The sequence below is a fragment of the Rhinopithecus bieti genome, unplaced genomic scaffold (genome assembly GCF_001698545.2).
Source record: "Rhinopithecus bieti isolate Rb0 unplaced genomic scaffold, ASM169854v2 scaffold_1673, whole genome shotgun sequence".
Classification (NCBI taxonomy): Eukaryota; Metazoa; Chordata; class Mammalia; order Primates; family Cercopithecidae; genus Rhinopithecus; species Rhinopithecus bieti.
In genome coordinates this window covers 5256729-5279180 of record NW_016804690.1, presented here as the reverse complement: position 1 = coordinate 5279180, position 22452 = coordinate 5256729, and the positions used below count along the sequence as shown (strand labels likewise).

At 37.4% G+C, this 22452-nt stretch overlaps 1 protein-coding gene across 1 annotated transcript in view; it reads right to left on the bottom strand.

The window, feature by feature from the left end:
• Positions 1 to 22098, bottom strand: part of LOC108528236 (uncharacterized) — a 33560-nt gene extending 11462 nt beyond the window's left edge. Inside the window, exon 1 of the mRNA XM_017869934.1 lies at positions 21923 to 22098. Coding sequence (XP_017725423.1) covers positions 21923 to 22061 — 139 coding nt within the window. The 5' untranslated portion in view covers positions 22062 to 22098. The remainder of the gene's footprint in view (positions 1 to 21922) is intronic.
• Positions 22099 to 22452: the final 354 nt, after the last annotated feature.

Below are 22452 nucleotides of genomic sequence, written 5' to 3'. Positions count from 1 at the left end.
GCCACCACGCCCAGCTAATTTTGTATTTTTAGTAGAGATGGGGTTTCTCCATGTTGGTCAGGCTGTTCTCAAACTCCCAACCTCAGGTGATCTGCCTGCCTAGGCCTCCCAAAGTGTTGTGATTACAGGCGTGAGCCACCATGCCCGGCCTTGTTTTGTTTTTATAAGCAATGGACAGTCTTTATAATCTGTGGAAGTGGGGTATAATATAAATAATAACATACCCAAGAGGTGGGCAAAGAAACATCCACACTGATGCTCAATCCTTTTGGTGCCAACCCCACAGGCAGCCAAGAAGCACTTTGACAATGGGGAGAAAGGAACTGAAGCTGGAAGATAAATGAAAGGTAATTGGTAGCTTTGGAGCTGATATAGCAAAGAAGTTCAAAGTGCCTACCTATTTACAGAAATGACTCATTTCTGTAAGTGGCCTAAACTCTATTACCAATTTAATTCATGTCCCCAACACACATATTTCCCTGGCCATTCCACCTTAAACAGAATAAGACAGATAAGTTACTATATATTTCACTAAGCATTCAAATTTATTAAAGTCTGCACTTTGCTCAGACGAAGGGTTTGTGGTCTTGCCCACTGGTCCTAGCTGGGAGTTGGAATGTGTTGCTCAGTTAAAATAATATGTCCTCTGTATGTTCTCCTGTAACAACTGGACAGTGTTTTCCTTGGCCAGAGGGGCTGAGCTGTATTCACTGGTTCAAGGACTATAAGGTACCCAGTGGAATGTTTCATGTTTGTTGGCTAATGGACTACTACTGAGGACTGAGGGAAACAAACTATAAGCCATTCATGCTCAGTCAAGCCTCCTTGGAGGAGGCGGAATTCCCCCGTGATTGCTGCCACCCTGCTGATTCAACCGCCACTCATACTGCCATCAGAGGTTACTGGCTCTAGACTGTAAGTTACAGGAAACCTTTCGGCCTCTACTTGGTTATTTATAGAGGAGTTTATAGGATTCTTCCACAACTCGAGGGAGGAAAATCAAACAAATGTCACCTCCTATTATCGTGGCAACTAAGTTCCACTCTGAAAATAGAAGCTGGAACTTTAACCTGTTAACTAGTAAACTAATCCAGTGGTGTGTTTACGTTTTAGCAATACTTTTTACATTAAAAAAAAATTATTTCAAACCTTTACCACTCTCAGGAATTTTCCTTGATTAAGCCCACTCCAATATGCACTCTTTGACACCTATTTGCATTGGGCTAATGCTTTAATAATGGACTTCAAGTGCACGGAATTTGATTATTCATAATTATTTATTTATTTCCTTCCTTGATTTCTTCCTTCTTTTACTTCTTTCCCCCGCCCCCATCTCTCTCTCTCTCTCTTTCATCTTTCACAAATACTAATATAAAACTATGTACCAGGCATTATTCTAAGATTTTCAACCTTCATAACAACGCTAGGGGGCTAAGTATTCTTACTAATTCCGTCTTAAAGATGAGAAGACTTGATTTATGATATACTATCATCACTGGTCTAATCATGACTCTATTTTATTTTTTCATTTACCCATTGTATTCCCTGGTTTATTACTTTGTTAGTGATAAAAGTCAACTACCCAACCCAAGAATTTGAACATGAGCAATGTTTGCACCTATCTGTACAATCCTCCCCATCCCATTACCCCTCTGCATAACCCTGACATCCGGAATTTTATGTTTATATTATTTTCTTGCATTTTTAAAATGATAATTTTAGCAAATATATATTTGCTCAAAAATGTTATTGCTTATAAAGACTATCATGCTGTGATCATCTGAGAACCTGCTATCACTAAGCATCATATTATCACATATACCTGTAGTTCATTTATTTTCATTGCAATAAGTTATTCCAGATATATTACAATTTGTTTCCCTCTGGATAGTCATTTGCTATCTGCTCTTGTTATAGTAAACACTACTTTTATGAACACTTTTATGTGTTTATCCGGGTGCACAAATGTAATAATTTCCTTTAGTATATACACGTAGAAAATTGTTGGGTCATAGGGTGTGTGAATATTAAACTTGAAAAGATAATGTTAAGTGGTTAACCAATTTATACCAGCACTATATAAGGAATCTGGTTATTCCATATACTTTTCAATTTTGCTGTAGTTTAAATTCTTAATTATTGCCAATAAATTGAGTGTAAAGAGATATCCATTATCTCTTTGATAATGATACTGATTTGTTATTCTAAATATTGATTTGCTCAATGTTGCTATAAGACTCAAGATCCTTCCATATGTTTTTAGCTGTATATGTTTCTCCTTCTGTTTCTCCTCTGTAAAGTGTTTATTATTAATTTTTTTTTTTTTTTTTTTTTTTTTTTTTTTTTTTTTTTTTGGTCAGTCGAGTGGTTTGGCCTTTCCTTATTATTTTGAGTCTTTACATATGCTTGATACTAAACCTTTCTCAATTATATGTTCCAAATGAATTTTTCTCAGATTGTAGCTTGCTTTTTCTTTCTTTTTTTTTTTCTTTTTTCTTTTTTCTTTTGTTTTTGAGACGGAGTCTCGCTCTGTCGCCCAGGCTGGAGCGCAGTGGCCGGATCTCAGCTCACTGCAAGCTCCACCTCCCGGGTTCACGCCATTCTCCTGCCTCAGCCTCCCGAGTAGCTGGGACTACAAGCGCCCGCCACCTCGCCTGGCTATTTTTTTGTATTTTTTAGTAGAGACGGGGTTTCACCATGTTAGCCAGGATGGTCTCGATCTCCTGACCTTGTGATCCGCCCGTCTCGGCCTCCCAAAGTGCTGGGATTACAGGCTTGAGCCACCGCGCCCGGCCGCTTTTTCATCTTCTTTAAGAATTCTTCTGATGAACAGAATTTCTTAATTTTAATAGTCAAAAATCATAAATCTTTTCTTTTATGGTTTGTACTTTTTGCTCCTGTTTAAGAAATCCTTCCCTACCCCAAGATTGGAAAGATATCCACCTATATTCTTCTACTAAGTGTTTAAAATTTGCTTTTGACATTTAAGTCCCTAATCCATCTGGAGTTGATTTATGGGTATGGTGTAAGGGTGGGATCCAAATTCATTTTTTTTCCAAATGGACAACCAGTTTTTCCAGCTCCTTTTATTGAATAATCCCTCTTTTCTCCACTGAAATGCCAGACCACCTCTGCCCTCGTTAAAGTTCCACATATGCATGAATTTATTTCTGGGCTCTCTATTCTATTCCACTGTCCATTTGTCTACACCTGCAGTGTGGTCTTCTGGTAAGAGCATGGTTCTTAGTCAAAAGTACTGGTCATTTATAACCAAAGGGACTTCAGTATGTCACCTGACCATTCTGTTCAGTTTTCTCTTTCATAACACTTGGATAACAATTTCCTTTCTCATGAGAATGCTGTGAAGACTAAAGGAAAATCTGTGATACTGTTTTCTAACCTATAAAATTATTTGAAATATTTTAGCTTATTTGTTTCATAAACATTCTCTGTTTCTTTTTTCTTCTTTTTTTTTTTTTCCATCTTTCAGAAATCTTTTGGTTATTAGTAACAACAAAACCTGACTTGCACTTTAAAAATACAATTTAACGGCCCAAGTAACTTAAATATTCAGGTGGTAGGGCCCGCCTTAGGAGAGGCTTTAAATTTTTTTGCCTTCTCTCTTCCCTGATTCCTGCAATGTCACCTTCATTTTGAGACCTTATGATTCCAGCGCAGCTGTCAGGGGCTTCTGGGGCTGCACAAGTCGCTGTTCACATCCAGCTTTAAAACAATCCTCTCCAGAGAGCTCCCAGAGAAGAAAGAGGAAACTTTTCCCCAGACATCCCGGCCACAGTTCTCTGACACATGTCGTATAGGTTTCACCTGGGGCATGTGCTCCATCCTTCTCGAAGCATTGAGCAGACAGTTTGGGATCTGCGGCTGAACTTCCTTCTTCCAAAGCTTAGGAACTGTGTGCAGAGGATTGAAAATTGGTTATTATTACTGAAAAGAAGCAGAGAATGAATGCTGGGGGATAGGGGGCAGCACCCATAGCAAATGGACATTACATTTTAATTTTAATTTTAATTTTAAACAAAAGAACACACGGATATGGTGTCAAATCAAGTAGTACTGAAGAGTTTACAGGGAGAAAAGCAACAGCCACTCTCACCAACACTGGTCTTACTCCAGGGGGAAAATATTTTTAACCCAGTCTGCACTGGACTCTCCCACTGGACTGCTATCCTAACTCTTTAACAATTTAGACCTAATTTCTTTTTGAATTCAGCTTTAGACATGCCAGTGCACTTCTACTTCTCCATCCTTACCACTGACTCATCCAAAGTAATTTTAAAATATTTTATTGTTTACCTTTGTGACTTTAAATAATATACTTGTATTTCTTTTCCCATCTATTTTAATTAGTATCTCAACTTTCTTCTCCGAGGAATTTTAGCTAACTTTTCCATCTCCTCTACCCAGTCTTCGTTCACTTCCTCTTTCTGTCATGTGCATTTTGTCTTTTGCGTTATCAAGAGTGTGAACATTCACATTGTGTCCCTCAACAATAAATAATACTTTCCTGCTCTGTACATATTACAAGGTGAATTTGCAAAAATTGTTCACCATCGGCTCAAGTTTTGTGCTAACGTAATATTTCCTTTCCTGTGGGTCCAGCATTACTCAAAGCAGACCCCTACACTACTCCAAGTAAAATGTCCTTTTGCAGCGAGGTTAAATAGAATCTGTTCGATTGTATTTTTCCTATTATGCTTTTAATTTGTGTGTTATTTGCATAACAACTTTCTCCAACACATTTCATTTTTTGGACATCTATTTCACGTTTTTTTTTTTTTTCTTTCGTCCTCCTACATGTTTTCTCTTTGAGTCTGTTTTGTAGCAGTCATTTTGCAGCTCCCCTTTTCTGCTGTCCTGTGTTGGAGCCATGATCCTCGGAACCTCATGTCTCCCATTTTTTTTTCTTTCCTCCTGTTGCTTCACTATATCTTCAATTAACTTCTTTAAAAGTCATGATTAAAAGGTAAATGTTACCCTCCCTTGACTGTCAGAAAAAAAATTTTTATTTTATTCTCACACCTGATTGATATGTTGGCTCAGAACTTTGAGAGAACATTGCTTCATTTTCCTGTAATATCCAATTGTTTATAAGAAATCTGACATTAATCTGATCCTTATTCCTTTACATATGGCTTGTTTTTCCGGTCCAGAAGATTTTATGAACATGCCTTGATCCTAGATGCATTATAATTTAATGAGAATATTTTATATTTCTGATTTTAAATTCATCTTGCTTAACAGTCAGTGAACCCCTTCAATCTGAATATTCTGGGAAGTCTCCTGGGACATTAAAAACCAATCCCCTTCCCCTGTTTTCACCATTCATGTTTTAGGTGTCATATGTAGGTGAGTTTGGAACCTGCTTTGGTTTAAAATGTCCCCTCAAAAATTTATACTGAAATTTGATTGCCAGTGTGGTGGCATTAATAGATGAGACCTCTAAGAGGTGATTAAGTCATAGAACAAGAGTGGATTAAAGCTGTTATTGAAGTAGTAGGTTAGTTATCTAAGGAGTTCACCCCTTTTTTCTCTCTGTCTCCCATGCTCCCTTGTCTTTCCACTTTCCTTCATGGGATGACACAGTAATAAGGCCCTCACCAGATGACTGAGCAGATGCCAGTCTCATGCCCTTGGACATCCCAGTCTCCAGAACCATAAGCAAAATAAATTTATTTTCTTTATAAATTACCCAGTCTGTAGTAATCTGTTATAGCAGCAGAAAGCAGACTAAGACAGGACCACCTGAATTGGTCTCTTGTTTTGTCTAAATTTTATTTAACCATACATACAATGAAATGTGCTAATCTTAAGTGTATATACATTTATACATTCACATAACCACTCTCCAGATAAAGATAGGGAATGCTTCCAGCATCTCAGAAGTCAATAACGTCCTATTTCAAGGTATCATCAATTGATTTTGTCTATTCTTGAACTTCTTATAATTATACAGTATACACTCTTATTTGTCTGGCTTCTTTCACTTAACATAATGTCTGTGAGATTCATCTATATGATTTAAAATATCAGTAGTTGTTTTTTTTTTATTGCAGTATAATTTTCCATCTTCCACAATTATTAGACCTCCTGTTGGTGGACATGTTTCCAGTTTGGAGTTATTATGAAAAATGCAAATGTGATCATTCTTACATATGAGTTTTGAGGAATATATTACTTATTTCTTTTAGGTATCTATCTAAAAATGAACTTATTGGGGTTCCATGTTTAACTTTATAAGAAACTGTCAAACGTTTTTCCAAACTGTACCAGTGTACACTCCTGCTATGATACTGTATGAGAATTCCAGTTGTTCAACCACCTTACCAATGTGAGTTACTCTCAGTCTTTCAGTCTTTTTAATTTTAGCCATTCCAGTGGGTGTAAATGGTATTTCATTATAGATTTGCTTTGTATTTTTCTAATGAGTAATGATGTTGACATTTTTTCTATGTGTATGACCCTTTGGATGTCCTCTTTTATGACATTTTTGCTCAGGTGTTTTTTAATGCATTTTAAAATTAAGTTATATGCATTTTCCCATTGATTTGTAGAAGGTTCTATATATTCTGGACAGAAGTAGTTTTTAGATGTATGTATTATAACTGTCTTCTTGCATGCTGTGGCTTGCCTTTTTTCTTAATGGTGTTTTTACATTAATATAATTGTTTAAATATAAAGAAGTCAGGTATGGGGGCTCACAGCTGTTATCCCAGCACTTTGGGAGGCAGAGGTGGGTGGATCTCCTGAGGTCAGGAATTCAAGACCAGCGTGGCCAACATGGTGAAACCCTGTCTCTACTAAAAATACAAAAATTAGCCAGGCATGGTGGTAGGCATGCCTGAAGTCCCAGCTACTCAGGATGCTGAGGCAGGAAAATCACTTGAACCCAGGAGGCAGAGGTTTCAGTGAACCAAGATCACGCCATTGCACTCCAGCCTAGGTGACAGAGAAAGATTCCATCTAAAATAAATAAATAAACAAACAAATAAATATCTCCATGTTCCCAATCTTTTCATTTATGATTAGTGCCTATTTAAGAAATATTTTCTAACCCCCAAATTCATGAAGATACTCTTCTCTATTTTCATCTAAAACCTTTATTTTAAAAAATTTTTTATATTTAGATTTACAAGCCATTGCACATTAATTTTTGTGTATGATGTGAGACAGGTGTCACTAGCATCTCTTTGATTGAAAAGGCCACTTTCTCCACTGAATTGCAGTACCAGTGTTGCTGAAAACCAACTGACTATATATGTGTGGGCCTTTTTCTGGACTCTCTATACTGTTCAATTTACCTGCTTGTCTAGCCTTGCACCAATACCACACTCCCTTAATTACTGTTTTTACTATGAATCTTAAAATCTTATTAAGTGCTGCAATTTCATCTTTTTTTTTTTTTCAAAATTGTCTTGGCAATTCTATGAGTTTTATATTTCCACATACACTTTAGAAAAAGCTTGTCAATTTCCACAAAGAAAAAATTTATTGGTTGGCCAGGTTGGTTTTGAACTCCTGACCTCAGGTGATCCGCTGGCCTTGGCCTTCCAAAGTGCTGGGATTACAGGCGTGAGCCACTGCGCCCGGCCAAATAAAATAAAACGTTAAATTCAAAAAAAAAAAAGAAAGAAAGAAAGAAAAAATTTATTGGTATTTGATCAGGATTGCATTGAATCTACAGTTCAGTTAGGGTAGACTTGAGATTTTAACAAAACTGAATTCCTAATCCATAAATATGGCAAATTTTTCTATTAATCTCCAATTACTTTAGACACATTGATTTTCTCTTAGCAATATTGTATATTTTTCAGTCTTGCAAAATTCGTATTAAGTTTCTTTCTAGATATTTGTTAATTTTACAGCTATAAGTAATTTATAAGTGGTAATTTAAATTTCTTTTTGTTTCCATTTGTTTACCTCTAATGCATAGAAATACTTGAATTTTTATATTGACCTAGTGGTCAGTGTTCTGGCAAGCTTCACTCATTATTCCTAGTGGCTTTTTTTGCATTTTAAAAATTGTCTACATTTCTAATTACTTCATCTGTGAATCTTTTTCTGTCTCTTTTTTTTATTTACTGAGTGATTTCCTTAGCTTTATTTTCCATGAACTTTTAGCTTTTGTTTTTAATTTTGGGACCCTATCACTTCTCTTTAAAAGTTTTTTCTCATCCTTCAATTTTGTTTTTTTAGAATATCTTGCTCTTGCTTTGTGAATACAATGAAACCTCAAATTAATCAAGTTATATTATCTTTATGTTGCTTTTGTTTTCTGATTTTTCCTCTATGATAAGTTTTATGTTTTTTGAAAAAAATCTATTTCATGCCACTTTTTTTATGTACCTAGTAATCCTTACTTGTTTATTTATATTTAGGAAATAACTGCTTGGCTGATAAGGATCTCCTCTGCTGCTATGTCTCTTTTCCCTTCAGTCTGTCTTTCGGATGATAATATTCCTGGCTGCCAGTTGGAGACAGAGAAGAACATGTCAGCTGGTCAGCTTTCCTCTGCTTCAGTGAAGAAGGCAAAGCTCTCAGACTGTTGCCCTTTCTTCTGTGAGAATATAATGAGAGTGACTTAAACCTGTGATGCCAACATCTACACTAGGCATATTTCAAATACTTCATTCAAGTTCCTTAGCAATGGCAGCCTCGCTGCCTGTGCCAGGTAAGGGAGATTGGGAGGAACTATTCCTTATGAGCACTCCTTTAGGGAATGCTCTTGTGTCTTCCTCATTTCTAACAGTTTGATCTCTCAAACATATGTACTGCCATTTCTCTGAAGCTCCCTTGTAGCATATGCTGAGCAGTGACCCTCATGCACTGTCTTCCCTCAACATGCTCTACCTAATGTGCTTTCATAGGTATGTTTATTACCTGGTGGTCACTAACCTCCTTATCTATCTTGCTTTGCTTTTTGTGTCTATTCTTATATAAATACTAGCATATGTTTGTGTGTGTGTCAGTGTGAACACACATAAGTATATATATGCATATATAGTGCATATTTTATATGTGTAAAAGTATATATGAGGAATATATACAATATTCAGATTTTATATATGTGTGTCTATGTATGTGTGTATATATATGTATATATGTGTAACATTTTTTATTGGCTACTTGAGAAGAACACAAGTGTAACATAAATCTGCTATCTTGAAGCAGTCTTGAATTTTTTTTTTTTTTTTTTTTTTTTTTGCATAGTACACAGTCAAACTACAAGTTTAATCTTCTTAACATTGGAATCCTGTGGTTTATCATTGTTATTAGACAATTCTACATGGATCTCATGTTTATGCACAGGGATATTTGTCTAATGAAGAGCCTTGGAAAATAGAGATAGTCTTCTTCTGGAGAAATGGACAGATTTGTTTGCTGTCCAAGATAATAAAGAGAATGCTTATCACCAGGGCAAAAGTTAGGAAGATTTACTAGCCACCTATTATAAAAGATTGGGATTTTCTAAGCTCAATCCCTCAAACTAACCTTCAAGTGGACAGCATCTCCCTGGACTGTTCTGCATCTCTCAGGGGGACTTCAGGGGCAAGGGGAATCACACAAATATGAAGCTCTGCTATCTGCTGTGTCATGTGTAATAAAGTTCTTTGTCTCTGACCCAAGAAACTTGTGTCTTCTACCAGAATTCATGATATTTACATTAGGCTAACTAGCTATTTTGCAAATAGAGTACAATTTAAGAAGTACATATTGTATACAGGACAGAATATAGACAGGACATTCATATCTTGGCTAGTCTCAAAGATACCAAGATTTAGTATAAAACAAGTTGAAACCACTAATTCCACCTTCTAAACTTTGGTTGCTATCATTTTGTTTGATCTTGAGAATTTATTGTAACCTTGACATTCACATTCAATCTCTTTTACAGTCATTTTAGAGGGTTTCTAGAGAAATTAGAACTAAACAGATATATTCAATCTATCATTATTAACTGAAGTCCTACATAAATGCTGTGAAGTTACATCTTAAACTACAAAAAGTGGAAATAGAAACTGTTAAAAATTTATCTCAAGCCATGAAAGTTGAAGATGTATGCAGAGAAAGACTTTTTTAAAATTATACATTTTTCACACTTCTGTGAAGCTTCAGTGTTCTTGTCACTTACTGACATTACTTTAGTCTGTACATTGTTGCTTAAACTTATACAAACTATTTTTAAATGTTAGTATTTAAGGAAAAAAAATTGAAAGCATAGGAACAAAACCCAAAAAACTAAATATGTTAAAAGTGGTTTTGTCTGAGTGAAGGAAATAACCTGGGGTGATATTTTCCTATAGTTTTCCAAATTTTTCTATATGCATAGTTTTCAATCATGAAATGTTACAAATTTAATTTTAAGAGTGGGTTAGTAAAGAAGAGACAATTATAAAAATTCAACCTGAGATCAAACACTCACCTAAACCAATGTCTAGGGAATATAAAATGGTTAATTTAGGCAAAGACCAATTTCCTGCACCATCTTGCCCTCTAACACTTAAATGAAAATTTGTGTTTGCAATATTGACATGAAGGCCCTAAAAATCCTCAGACAACAAAGAAAGATACAGCTATGCTTGCAACATGGGAATTTGCTAAGGGCATTTTGTAAGGATTATTCAAAAAGTGTTGAAATAATGATTTTCTGACTAACCTGCAATTAACCACAACATTAAGTTAACCCAAGTATTGCAGTTCCTTCAGAGTTCTGCATAATTACAATCTTCCCACTGTTTCATACTTACCTCCCTAGGATTTTTTTTCCTAGGGAGTTATTCTATATATTAAATAACCAAACACAGCCCAGTCATTCAAAGCTGAACTTCTTTCCATAATTAAAAAAGTACTTTTAAAAAGCCAGCTTCTTTCTGTACTTAAAATAACTGGCTACATGGGAATCTGGCAGAGGACATGTCCCAGTGTCCTGGGCTCATTGAATTACTGTGACCCCAGGAGGTACATTTTTCTTTCTATCATTTTGGAATTCTGATTTTTTTAAATTTTATATTAATTTACTGCTTAAAAAGCACCAGCGATATTCTTGTATATCTCTGTCCCAATCAAAATCTTAATATGTGAGCAGCACTTTGCAAGACACAACAGAGGACATACAGAAGAATACAAATTCTATCTTTGAGCTTACCATTCAGAAGGAGAAACCCGATGTAAATATAGTAAACCTTAAAAAAAAAGCACGCTGAAGTCCGGGCATGGTGGCTCACACCTGTAATCCCAGCACTTTGGGAAGCCAAGGTGGGCAGATCACGAGGTCAGAAGATTGAGATCAGAAGATCAAGGTCATCCTGGCTAACACGGTTCACCCTGTCTGTACGAAAAATACAAAAAATTAGCAAGGCGTGGTGGCACATGCCTGTAATCCCAGCTACTTGGGAGGCTGAGGCAGGAGAATCGCTTGAACCCGGGAAGCGGAGGTTACATTCAGCCGAGATGGTGCCACTGCACTCCAGCCTGGGGGACAGAGCAAGACTCCATCTCAAAAAAAAAAAAAAAAAATTAAGGAAAGCACGCTGATGAATTGTAATAGGACCCTTACACAGGAGGAGGAACTGTGTGGGATGGCCGAGTGTAAATGCCCAGGGGAATCAGAATATACAGTCAGGAATTTGCACTATACCCAGCTTTTTGTGGAATGGTGATAAAGACTCCAGCTTGAGACAAAGTGATTCAGATGTGTCTGGGGACATCTGGCAAAAAAGCAGTGTCAGCACCCAGAATCATGTCTGCAAAAAGACTGAGAAAGTTTCTGGAAGAGAACTGGTCCTGAGAATGATCCAGGAAAGATTAGGTTGACTCAGTAAAAAAGTCTATGTCATGGGATGAGGAAGATGATTCTGGACACAGCAAGTCTGAGATTCATCCCTACCTTAATTGCAATTCAGCTTAGTCTGAGTGTGATGGGAAGCAGAGAGTTCTAAGTAAATGCCGAAGCAGTTTTACTTTGTGACATAAGCAGCTCTGCATTGGGATTCCCTCTAGCAGAACTTAACAGAAAGAAAAAGTCTCCCCTGACCACTTTTCCATAGGGTATAAATCATCACACAGCTTTGGTGCCCTGAAGTCACAGCCTGATTCCTGGCAGAGCTGGCACTGTGTCTGCCATGCCTTGCCAACTGCCTGAGGGTGGTCAGTCAGGAGAAAAGGCCATGTCTTACGGATCAGTCACAGAGACAAGGTACCTGACAATGGAATAGAGGCAGCATCTGGAGCAGGCTTTTAAACCCAGCACAGCATTAGCAGCAGCCATGGGGAGACAGCTGACCCAGTCAAATGTCAAGCCTGGAATAGCAGAAATGTACCAGCCATGCTCCAACTTAAAAACAGCTGTGTCCCACAACATAAGATCCAACTTATCTGTGGCCATATGAGAATGTAGGGAAAAACCCTCTGTAGGGTAAAAACTTCCAGGGGTTGAGGGGACCTGTGTCAGCATAAGAGGACATGTGATAGTGACATTTGAGTCTTTAATGTTAGCATGCCTCATGGATATCTGCAGGAAGGAGAGATCTTGAGAAATCTGGGCTATACAATTAGTTATTTCTCAATGCAAGTATAGGAAAGACAGCCTTTAGCTTTGGTGTTCAATATTAGGTTTATAACAAAGCCAAAAATAACATTAGGCATGTGTACAGAAATAGTGTCTAAATGCCCCATGTTGATTATTTATTATACAAGGAGCCTTAGAGACTCACAATACTAAGATGTTACAATGACAGAAATCAAGTAGACCAGCCCTCTGATGTTCAAGTATGAGAGTGAGACCCAGAAGAAAGAAAGTCAAGCACTGACTGGTGATGGAACAAGAAGAAGAACAGAAATCTTCTGACTTTCAGCCCAGGGACCTTCGCATGACACTATAAGGACTCAGGGAGACCAAATGAGAAATAAGCCTGACCATTTGATTCTAGAAAGTGTTAGCAAATAAATCTTCAGCCATTCTGTACAAATAAAAACAAAGTGGGGAATTTGTGTAAGAATGGTTAAGATGCTCTTTCCTGCAATGTGAATATGTTTAGATATACATTTCTATTCGTTTGGAAATGTAAATGCCAGGCTTGGTTTCTGGAATAATGCCTTAAAAATTAGAAACACCATTAGAATTAGATTCAGAACAGAAAAAGTTTGCACAACTTTTTGTTTTCTCTAAGGAATGGATGAAGAAAACATGGGGGGGGTGGGGAATGAAGAAGAGAGGCGTGCAAGCAAAAACAAGAACCAGTATGAGGAATGAAAACATAAGAGGAAGTAAGTAGAGGAGAAAGAGCCACATGAGAATCCTGGAGTGTCTACATGAATGAGACGGGTGGGTAGAACTCCATTCAGAGGACATTGAACATGACGTTCATCTGTTTTAACTGGTGTGATTTACTTGACATAAGTGACAGCCCGAAACGGAAATAATAATTATCTGTCAAACAATTCGTTTGACTGTTTCTTGACTGTCCTGCCTGTTGTTTTCTTTTTTTAACCTAACCTGCCTGTTTCCTTGACCAGTCAAGTCAAAACAGACAACCGAATGTGTACATGTTAACACAGGCTCTCTCTTGAGTTAATGTCTCAGAAGTCTGAGTCATTGCCCTGAGAACCCCAGATTCTAACTATTCTCTTCTTCTAAATTAGAATGGGATGGCCTCTGTTTATATTTTCATTAAATAGAACCACATGATTGCAATCTTGCCACTGGGGGTTGTTAGCAGAGAATTTATTAGCATGAGCCAGTATCCTTGACTGCAGGGCTGCTTGGGTTGCTGGAGTACACCCTGGATTTGCTATTTTTCCTCAAGAGTTCCACTTTAGTGGGTTTCTCCTAGGGGCCTGTGTCTGTATATTGAAGGAGAAAAGAAAAATATGAGTACATCCTTTACATGATCCAGCTGTCTCTGCTACTCCAACCCTCTCTGCTGCATTATCAGAGCTTTCCACGTGAAGTCTGAAGTCTCCACAAAGGAAAAGTAAAAGATTCGCTTTCACTTATCCTGTGAAAATATAATGGACATATTCCTGAGAAGTGGCAGTGGCTTACTAGGTCTCTGGTCCTTTTTCACATGTAATAATCAAGTTAGAAATTTTCTTAAGGTGTCTTCCTTTTACTTAAAAGGTTGTCTCCTCTGAATTGTCATATACCTTTTGAGGCCCAGCTTAGATGCCACCAGCTCCATGGTGTTCTCCTCAATTCTTCCCACCCCATTTGAAAACCCACACTTTTTGGATTTGTGTTTCCCTTCTCTGTGTCCTTAGACTCCACTTCTCCATTCCCTGCTTTGTATCATGCTGATGGCATCTACAAATGTGTCAGCTCCCTGTTGCTGGCAATTATGTTTTAACCATCATCATGTTTCTAATAGAGTAATGAATGTTAACTCAAATTGAACTGGCAGAAGACTAATGGGAAAAGTCTGAGGATGAGGCGAGAAGAAAGGAGGGAGAGGTTATTGGTAGTTGAAAAGAATGTACAGGGAGAAAGGAAAAGACAAGATTGTTCGGTATTACCATGGAGGAGGGTACAGGGTGGTGGAAGGAGCTTGCAAGATAAGACAAGGGGAAGCTCAGAAGGAGGATCACTAAGATGAAGACAGAACAGAAAGTAGTCAGAAGTCAGTGAAGTGCTGCAGTTGGAGAAAATGCCGCCATAATGGTGTGGACAGTAGTTCCTTCCTTGTGGGAAGGGGAGGAAGGTGAGGAGGGCAGGGAAGGGCAATCATCTCATCCCAGGCTGCCTCTCCTTCCCATTTCTTGCAGAAGTCTGCCTTGTTGCCCATGCTTACCAGCCTCTGTGACACTTCGTTATTCTGTCACCAGTCCTCATGCAGAGGTTTAAGTCTATTCTTCTCTCCATAGCTCCAGCACCAGAGGAATTCTGAGATTAAATTCCCTGAGTCAGCTCCGTCTTTCAGGTGTAAATAAAATGTGATTGTCCTTAGATTACAGAAGTGTACAGTTAACATGTATGTGTGGTCTTACTTTTCATCTATGATACAGATATATACACATGATATACAGGGGTGAGATTTTTTACTTTCTATATCCCTTCTCTTATAATCAGGTAATCAAATTCATTATGAAACCTCAGAAAGGATGTTGAGTCTTCAATAACACTGGGAAGGAAGATGTGCTGTTCAGAAGCGAGAAGTGTTGACAGTGTAAACAACAGGCCAATCCCTGGGGTCCTAGGAAGAAAATAAAAAGATAACAAAGAGCAGCCTGTACCAAGAAATCGTCTTTGAGGGTTAATATGAAATAAAAGGTCTTCCCATCCTAAAGAAGCCATCCCTTGATCCCACCCCTCAGTAGTCTCTGTTCTTACTGCTTCATTGCCTCCTAACCTCCCAGCCACTTTCCCAAAATGGGAACCACAACGTGGAATTTGGATTGTGGGTAGTCCCTGATCCTCTTGTTGACAAGGTTTAGGAAGGAAACAGGGCGAATCTGTGATTCTGTTCTTTCAGTAGAAGGTGAAAGTCGTTTTTAAGATATTTCATAGGCATTGTCTTATCTGAGCCCTGCAACAATAACCCAGTGAAGACAAAAAGCAACTTTTGTAATCTGCCTTTCTCCATTCAGTTAAAGAAACTCAGAGCTAAAAGGAGTTCCGAGAATTTTCTAAAATCACTCAACTAGTGAGAAGCCAGCCTGGCCTTCTACTACCAAAGGTAGTGAGGCTTTCACCACCTCTTCCTACTTCTTGGTTCACTGATGATGGTTCTATGCTATTAAGATGGAAACTATTTATTGGGTACATTATGGGTCCAACAGGCTTTTGTGAACTGGGCTGACCTGGGGAAGTAACCATCAAACATGACTTTGTTTCATTGGAAAAATTTGTTCTGGGTTCTAAACAGCTGATTTACATACAATATTTTAGTACACAGCTCATTTTAAATTGAGGACTGCTTGTACTAAGCTTCTAACTTCTAAGGATAGAAAGATAGTCCCTTTTATTTTTCCTGTTCTGCTTTTGGAAACTACCAACAAGGGTGCCAATTAGCACCAGATGGGACAGGGACTGTGTGATGTGGAACTCCAACCACTGGGAACTGGAACAAGTCCACTAATGTATTAAGCAATCGAAGAGCCAGAGGTTGGGCAGGCTTCAAATTTGGCACAATGTAAAGTTCGGATCTGCAAAGGCCCAGCTTTATACACAGAATCTATCCCTTCTCGACTCACTGCCTATGAAGACTAGCAAGGGGAATGGGAATTTAGAACTCTAATACCTTCAAGCCTGTAGACTTTTATTTGCACATTGCCTTTCACTCTGTATCTTTTCTCCATTTTGAACTTGAGCAAATCTTTATGAAATAATTAAGAGGAGGTGTAAATGCTTGTTTATCTTGAAAACTTGGATTTTAAGTCTATAATTCTTACTTAGCTGTGTTTACTTTCTGGATATCTTGATTTTTGAAATTATAACTTTGCATATGTCCAAAGTCAAAGTCAAGAGTAGAAACGAAACATCAGGTTAACTCAAACTCAAAGGTAACTGAGATTTAAATGGTATGTGTTTACTAAAAACATAGATAAGTGAAGCAACATGGGAATTTCTATCAATATTATTCAGATAAATGTCATTTTTTTTCTCCTCATTTAGCCAGCCATGTGCCTTCAATGCAAATTTGGCTTGCTGAATTTTGTCACTTACCACTCACGCTGTAATTCATCAGCTTTCCCAGGCAGTGATCTAAATCACCTTGAAGACAGTTGAACACAAGATAAACTGAACGCAGTTTTACCTCAGCTTCATACAGCCTGTATTTAATAGAAATGAAGTTAGGTTTTGCCTATAAAATTAGTGGGTTAGATCTGAGCACTACTTTCCACCTTTTTTCTTATTATGCCACATATGGAAAATGATATTATTTAATAGCGCTCACTGGTCTAAAGAGATAGATAAGATAGCTCATGGCTAGGGGAAAGTGACTGAGGGCTGGAGGTACCCAGATTCTACCCAGCCAAAACAGGGCTGGGGGATCAGTACCTCAGCACACCTGGATTAGTAGCACAATGTGTTCACATCTACCACTGGGAACACCAGGTTGGAAGTTCTGGAGTAAAACATATTTAAGGACTCTTTGGAGATTCTATGACTTCTTTATATATAATTTACTGGGACTTGACCACTGATGTGTGATTTGGGTATTATGGTTCAAAACCTTCTAAATCATAAACTTATCTCAGAATGTTTGACTCTTAGTTAACAGCATGGATAAGGCCCCTAATGCAGGGATGACCAACTGTCCCAGTCTGACCAAGAATGAGGGGTTTCCCATGACATGAAACTGTCAGTGCTAAAACTAGGGCAGTCCTGTATAAACCAGGGCAGTTGATATCCTACCTACAATGTATTAAAATCCTTTATTAAGGAAACAAAGAAAAGAGAAACCAGGGTTTCTGCTTTCAGGGGCTTGATGTTTGTTGTAGTCTTTCTTCCCTGGCCATTGGAACCAGAGGCAGCACCCTTGTGAATTGGTCATAGAGTCCAGGTCATCTATGGTTTAAAAAGCAGAAGGCTATGATTTTTCTTATAAAATGTTTTCCTTTGTAGAGTTGTTTTTGCCAGTTCCAAGAGGAAATAGTGGGCTGAAATCAAGAGGCATGACTGGATGACTAGTACTAAGCAAATGATTCGTGCAAAGATTTCACTGGAAACATTCAGACTCATAACAATAGTAGTTCTGACATGACTACCTCTTGCCTGAGAAACTCATAAACATGGCCTCTAGGCTATACTTTTTTCCAGCAGCTGCTGGTTCTTTAATTTAATTATAAGCTACAAGTAAGCTTCTTAAAGAGGCAATGTGTATACCAAACAGTGTTCAGAGGACACTCTGTTCACAAATTTTATGACAGTCAGCACTGTTGGAATTACATGTTCTAATATGAGATGGGTGGACTGGTGTGGGAGAAATAAGAGCCACCATTCTCCTCCTCCCCCACCCAGACTTAAACCAAAATTGTTTTGAGGTTCAAAATATTCACATGACAGCTTTCTATGTTTGGCTGGAGCAGACTAAACTGCAATGCCAAGAAAATGGTTTCTTCTATCTTTAATTCTAATACATATGTCACAGGACCTAAGGGGTGCTCCAGTGCTGGGTCCTCCCTCTCACGCAGAGCTCCTGTTTCATTGTGAATATTTATTATGCACTTACTTATGTGCACAGAACCAGGCTTTGCACTGAATGAGAAATGAGTAAGATAACAATCTTTGCCCTCAATGTACACACCATGTCGTGACGGAAAAGCCATCAAAGCAAGTAAGTAATTTTTACACAAAGCAGAATAAAAGAAACAGAATAGAAATGTGAAAACTTAAAAAAGGAAGAAATGGCATGTGAGCTGGTGGCATTTGGCAGGGTTCACAATATCAGTGAAAGGGGTAAAATTTGAAGTTTTAGAAACACACAACAGGAAGCTTTTTTCCCTTGCCATTACCCACCAAGACTAACACACTCTTGCTTGTCTGAGATCCATGTCACACAGAAGCTCTCTCTTCTGAATGAATGTTGACTTTGAAGTCAGACAGATTTGAGTTTGAATTCCATCTGTGTCAGGCATGAACTGTGCGACTCGAGGAAAATTCGTGTCTCTAAATTGATTTTCTACTTTATAAAAGAGAATAACAAAAACCAGTTTTATAAATGTAGAAGAGGTAAGATATGTACATACAGATCTTATACAAATTGGGCAATTTATGAGAGAGAGAGGGAGAGCTACATGTAGTGGGAAGACTTGTACTGTGCTCTCTCATGGTGTATGGTAGCCCCCAGTTCTTTCATTATTAGAGAAACCAACAATACATTTTAAACTTACGGTAAATTAGATGCATTAGAATCTCAGATTCTAAGAATGAAATCCTTAGAATTGAACTAGACTCATTGTTTTAGTATTAATGTCTTTTTCTGCAGGAGATGGTGGAGTTAAAGATGCTGGAAGGAAGGAAGGAAGGGAGAAGATGTGTAAGTATGTGGACAGCCAAAACCTGACAAAAAAAAGAATGAATACAGTTCAGAAAAAGACGCGTGTTTCGTGTCCTATCTTCCAGTAAAAACTAGTACATATTTCTCTTTTACATGTGTTTTATTATATCTTTGGTTACTGATATTTGGTTAAATGTAAACAAAATATTCATTGGACATACCAAGCATCACTTATAATGATGCAGCTTTATTCTTGTGGAGAAACTGTTGGAGGGAATTGCAATATGGTTTTGCAACGTGTGTAACATTTTGGCGCATACCGGTGATAATTTGCAATGATTTTTCCCCTTCATGAATATATTCCAGATATTCATTTGAGACTCTAATATGAGGACATCAACTTAGGTAACCCAGTGGTTCAGGATTAGCAGGTTGGATGTAATTATCTCCAAAAGTCAACTCCCCACTCCTGCTTCCTTTAGCCATCTTTTCCACTGCTTATTTCTTCTTACCATTAGTAATATTTTTTTCCCTAATACCTATTTCAGCTTTTCTTCCTCAATAACTAGATGTCTTCAGTAAAAGGAAAAAACCACACTCCCTTTTAAACTACAAAGATAGTATTTTTCCCCCTTTTATACTCAAATAAGAAGAGGAGCCATACAAGGAGTAGAGCTTGGTGGAGGACAGAAGAGGTGCAGAGGAAGAAAAGAGAAGGGCAAGCATGATCTCTATTTCCCTCCTTTTGTTGGCCCACATACTGTTTTCTCCTCCAAGTCTCTGACTAATTACAAATTCACTGTGGGAGGCTGTTGCTCTTTCCACCTGGTTTCCATTGCATGGGAAAGAGATCAGTGCCCAAAACACATTTCAGTGCCTGACATGGAAATGCCAAGAGTTGAGACAACCTACTGAGCAATATTGATAGATAAGCAACAGTCACATCTGTATCAAGTCATTTTTTTTTTAATATCTACATCAATTTCCTTTTGCTAGATGAGTCAAATGCTTACAACTCTAGTTCTGTCATACTTGGCAGAGTAATACTACATTATTTTTTCTGGTTAAGAATTCTATGATCTTCAGCAAATTTGCCTGTTCTGTCACTGGCTCCATTTCTTTGGGATTTTTCTCTAAATTATCACAGTGTTCACTGCCCTCAGTTTCAATGTTGGGTACAATAGGTCTATTATTTTTATGCAATGCTAAAATTTCTTTTTAAAAACCTCTGGGAAATTAACTACTGAATACATCAAATGTGTGGAGAAGGTAACCTACATCCATTCATTCATTTGTTTATTCATTTACACAACAATATTTAGTTAGCTCCTACTACGTAACCAGCACTGTATGGGCAGTGGGGATACAGCAATGAAGAAAAAGAAAAAATAAATAAATAAAAGACAAAATCCTCTCTATCATGAATTTTACAATGAATATTCTGTGACGAGAGAGATAAAATACAGAACATAATAAACAATTGTATTACATAATATTTCAGAGGACAATACTTAGGTTAACAGAGATGAGAGGTGCTGGATGACAGGAGCAGGATTTTTTATAGAGTGATCATGGGCATTTGAGAAGGTGATATGGAGGAAAGAATTAAAAGAGGTTAAAGAGCAAACCCAATGGATAGAAAGTAATACTAGTACGGACAAACACCCTGAAGTGGAACACGGTTGTGAGATGATACCAGGTGCACTGGCTGACTATATTATCTTGGGCTGTATGGAGTCAGGAACATGATTTTACCATAGCACTTGAAAATCAAGCTAATAAAAACATGCTCAAATAATATATTACTCTATTTCCTTCGTGTTAGGCTCAGAAAAATTTTACGCTAAGTGAGATCAGCGTTCCCTCCTTTCAGACTTATCCATTGGTATTACAGAAATACTGTAAACAATATAACTACAGAGCAAGTGTTATCATTGTTCAGAAACATGAATGTTGTTTTGCATTGTAATATAATGAATACACACTGAGTTGTTTGCTTTTGGAAAAAAGTAAATGTTGGAATACATTCTATAAACATTGTTTAAGTTATATTATAAAGTTACGTTTTATAGGCAGTTTTACTGGTCTTATAGCCATCAGCCAAAAGTCTCAGGTGCTTAGGTCGGTGGAAAAATAAGCTACTGTCTGTAGCGTTTTCAATAAAACAGTCAAAAAAGAGGTTGATGTTAAAGAAAAACTAACATAGAAACTAATATTATTTTAGAGATTCATTTTTTTCTGTTTTACTTTATATTATCACATTTAAAATACTTATAGGGTTGTTCTTCTCAAGGATTAGGTTTTTTTCCAACCGCAACCTTGGTCTTCAAAGTTGGTTTAAATTAAGATTGAGAAAAATATTTTTTTAAACTCTTGTAATTTCTAATTATCTTTAATCAAGTCTTTGACATTTTGCTTATCTATATTTAAAAAAAAAAAACTCAATTCATCAGCCTAACAAAAACCTACCTGTACCCAAAAGCTATTGAAATAAAATTTTCTTTAAAAATCTCAAAAAAGACATTAATGATAGCAGAAAGGGACTCTTGAATCACCAACAGAAGGAAAACTTACATTTTCAAAGGGGGCTATAAGTAAAACTGATATAGTCATCTTTTTCCAAAACATAGTAGGAGAATAAATTGCAATTAATTAAATTGGGTTTCTAGGCTGAATGATAACTTTTGAGAGCTGACATCTGATCACTGAGCTCACCTATTCAAATAAACGTAGTATTAGTTGGTCTGTTTTTCTTTCATTATATTTAAAGCTAGGAAAATCTAGATGGAATAACCAGTCTCTCTCACTGACAATTTTGTATTTTTCTGCTGCAAATGACCTCAATTTTCTTTAATCATTTTTTATGTGTTTAAACAAACTCTAAATAAGCTTAAATTTTTAAACATTTACGTACACATACCCTTATACACCTAACCCAAGAGAAGATAAAATTAAATTTTAGTAACCTTCTTCACTGAAGCCAACATGGAGTGCCTCCTTCTTCTCCCACAGCAATGTCACGAGGAGAATGAGAGCCTCCACAAGATCTGCCCCGAAAGTCTTCTCATCTCTCCACTTCATGAGCCTTACCCCTCTGAGTACCATGGTCTTAAAGTTTCACAAGGGAGCTGGGGCTCATTTGCTGAAGGAAATCCATACAAGCATGACATTAGCATGTCACTTTTATCACGATAATCCTCACTAGGGCTTCTCTGGGACAATTACCAAAATGTTCTCAGAGAATAAAGAGAAGCAGGAAGATCATGAGAGCAGACTGGGGAGTGTGATGACTGAACCAGTAAAATCATGCTAGAGAAAGAGGACCAAAGAGAAAAGTGCACATCAACAGCAAACACTCTCATTCCCTTAGACCCATCATCATGGAGGCTGAAGGACTTTCTGGGCTTGGTCTCAAAGAAGACTGGAGAAATTAAGACTGGTAGGCACCTGTTTTAGCTAACTAGATACAAACTTGTAAAAATGTTTTATTTCACTG